This window comes from Amphimedon queenslandica, unplaced genomic scaffold (genome assembly GCF_000090795.2).
Source record: "Amphimedon queenslandica unplaced genomic scaffold, v1.1 AMPQUscaffold_13166, whole genome shotgun sequence".
Classification (NCBI taxonomy): domain Eukaryota; kingdom Metazoa; phylum Porifera; class Demospongiae; order Haplosclerida; family Niphatidae; genus Amphimedon; species Amphimedon queenslandica.
In genome coordinates, this window is record NW_003546598.1 from 12,353 (window position 1) to 15,288 (window position 2,936).

General features: G+C 34.3%; 1 protein-coding gene across 1 annotated transcript; it reads right to left on the reverse strand.

Moving 5' to 3' along the window:
• Positions 1-1,933: 1,933 nt before the first annotated feature.
• On the reverse strand, positions 1,934-2,579 carry LOC109584782 (uncharacterized). Its single transcript, XM_020000643.1, has 3 exons — positions 2,459-2,579; positions 2,292-2,414; positions 1,934-2,245 (listed from the first exon to the last, which is right to left on the reverse strand). The coding sequence occupies exons 1-3, from the start codon at positions 2,564-2,566 to the stop codon at positions 2,009-2,011; spliced, it is 468 nt and encodes a 155-aa protein (XP_019856202.1). The 5' UTR covers positions 2,567-2,579; the 3' UTR covers positions 1,934-2,008.
• Positions 2,580-2,936: the final 357 nt, after the last annotated feature.

Sequence of the window (2,936 nt, forward strand, 5' to 3'; positions counted from 1 at the left end):
AGCATCAAAAGCTAGTTTACAAAACGGGGTATGCTTCACAATCAGGACAAAATTTAAGAGACTGCCTTTTAACACAGCATACAAATTTTTATTACATAATTTATGCCTTTTTGCTCTCGCCATATTCTTTTCTTTTCAATGGTAACTGAGGTCTAGATAATTCTTTGTCCTTGTAGTCCTTTCCACTTTGGTGCCCAGACACTGTTTGCCTTACAAGGCTAGCAGCATGAACTGTAGAGTAATTCACTGCATCTAGTTTCCTCCAGCAATATATTTATATTGCCCGAACAATGTTTCTACAGCTGAACCAGAGATTCTTAAAGGAGAAAGAAAATGTCCGGGATATTTTGGACGAAGTATTTTGCAAAAGATTCGAACCCATAGACATCAATCATTAGTAAATGAAATGCTATTGTACGAAACAAGAACAATAAAACTGAACAATGGAATCACTAATTTCATACTTTGCCAAGCCATAAATTTTTGCTGTGTTGAATTAGAGTAATTGAAGTTAGCATCTGAAAATTAGATAAACATTGTTAATTATAGCAAGAGTACAAAATTATGCACTCTCTTTTGTAAAGATCAGTTATAGCAGACCAACCAAATGTAAATCCCTTCAATTTTAATGCATTTGTTCCTCCAATTCTAGATGAAAGTAATGAATTAATTATATTTTTTAGCTTTAAAATGTCACATATAATCTGGATTTTCTGGACGGCAAAATTAGTTACCTGGTGTGTAGAACAAATCATCCAATGTATCACATTAGGAGGATCAAATGGGTTAGTAAAGACAGCATTGACTTTTAATGCATCAGTTTCATCTACTTGTATAGTTTATATTAATATAATGGTAATGTACCTTTGTTATCAATTGGGTAAACACCACTGTCCATGTGTTGCTTTGATCATCGACAAATTAGCTGATGCACCATCACAAACTAGGAGAATTGTTTCTAGACCATGCAAGTGAAATAGTTTTACTGTCTCCATGTTACATGAGTAAATAGACTTGCTCTTCATACTCTGTGAGCATGTAAAGTATGGCCTTACAATGTCAAATTCTCCTAAAAATATTGCATATAAAATATCTTGTTTGCATGTACGTACATGTACCTGTTAAATCACGCCACAGAAATTGTAATATGTAATTGGTTTGTTGTTACTTTGTGTCACTTAAAACTCTGATAGACATCTTCTAATGCAGCCATATCAGTTCGATTCATACTCAAACCAACGATCTTGTGATTCCGAGAATTCCACATTAATCCTCCTATTACCTTGACTTCATAAAAAATCAGTGTTCCTGCTATCTTGGAGTCCATTAAGCCTGCTTTTTTCCTCTCTTCATTAGGCACAATGAACTGACTGACTTGATCAGTAATGCTTTGATTATTAGCTCCAGGGTCATGTATAAAAACTCCAGTATAAGCCTGCAGTGTTGATTTCGATGGCAATTGGAGTACATTAGATGATTTTAAAGCATCATATGCAGCCGGGCTTCTGCTGTATATTGCTAAAGCTACATGGTGATAGAAGTTTAGGAATATTGAATTTAATAATGATAAAGCTGATACTAACCTATTCTAATTGTGATAAAACTCCATTTGTTGCTTCTTTTTCCTGTCCCTATAATGAAAGGTAATACGCAGCCAATAGTTATCAGTTCTGGATCATTATTATTCATTGTCATGATGGGACCATTCCTGACATCATGAAAATGACAGCCATGATCATCATCAATAACGATACAGTACTGTTTATCTGATAAATCGAGAGCTGATAGTCATTACTGTGTCACCACTGATAGCATCATTAATGGGCCATTAAAGTTGAGCTATCAGGGATGATTCAACACATAATCTGCACTGGTACAGGTCAGTCATAAAACATAGTTTCAAAACTCATTAAGTATCATAATCATTGTACTATCATCATTGGTAATGGGTAAATAATCAAAGAATGAATAATGAAGTGTTCTGAATTGTGAATAAATGATTAACGTTTTAAGTGTAAGCACAACTATATGGACTGGGAGTAGCTTCCACCTCTGAATCCCACCCACTGTTACTACCACTTGTAGCTGATAAGGTGGTATTGTAACAAATTGATCCATCTTCTTCCATTATTGACTTCCTGTCCTCTTCACTTAATTCAGCATACTTGCTGTTAGTCCACAACTTAAAGGAATGGTAGAAATTTTTCTTTTCAGTAATATCTGATGTTTCTATTGCATATTTTCTCTAAAAAACAATATTAATTTAATTAGTCATAAGACCTCTTTCTTACCAAAATTGCTAAAAGTCTGACATAATTAGGGCAAGATGCTTCATTTGCTTTCATATACCCTATAAGTAAAAGTGCAAGAGACTTGGTAGCCTTGTTTAAATATTTTCCACTTCGAGTAAGTACCTATGATGACAATGTGTATCAATTTCACCTATGTATGATGATACCTTGTGCCTCTCTTCATATCTAAAGGTCACCATGAGAGAATTCACATGCTTAATTGAAGAATCAACAACAAATTTTTCTTTATTTCCACCAATGACACTTTTAACCATTCTCTAATTAAAAAGAAGTAACAAATTAACAATTATATAATACAGTATAATAAAATATTTAGCTCGCAGTTACTGTCTCTTCTGACGGATGCCTGAATATGTCATTACAAAATAAATTTGCTGCCCCAGTTTGAAGAGGCCCCTAACAACAAGAGCATGATTACAAAGCCATGCCTACAATCATATGTAGTACTTTATATTTAGTCTTTTCAATCAAAAAACTGTTCTCCTTTTGTTCCTCCACTAGCTGCTTAAACGAGAAGGTGCGGTATAAAAGGCGGTGCCCTGGGCATGGTGGTTTCTGTTTTTACATGTGTTAAAAAATGTCTGCTCCAGATGGTGTTGGTTCTATGAAGAAATGCGCAAGAAG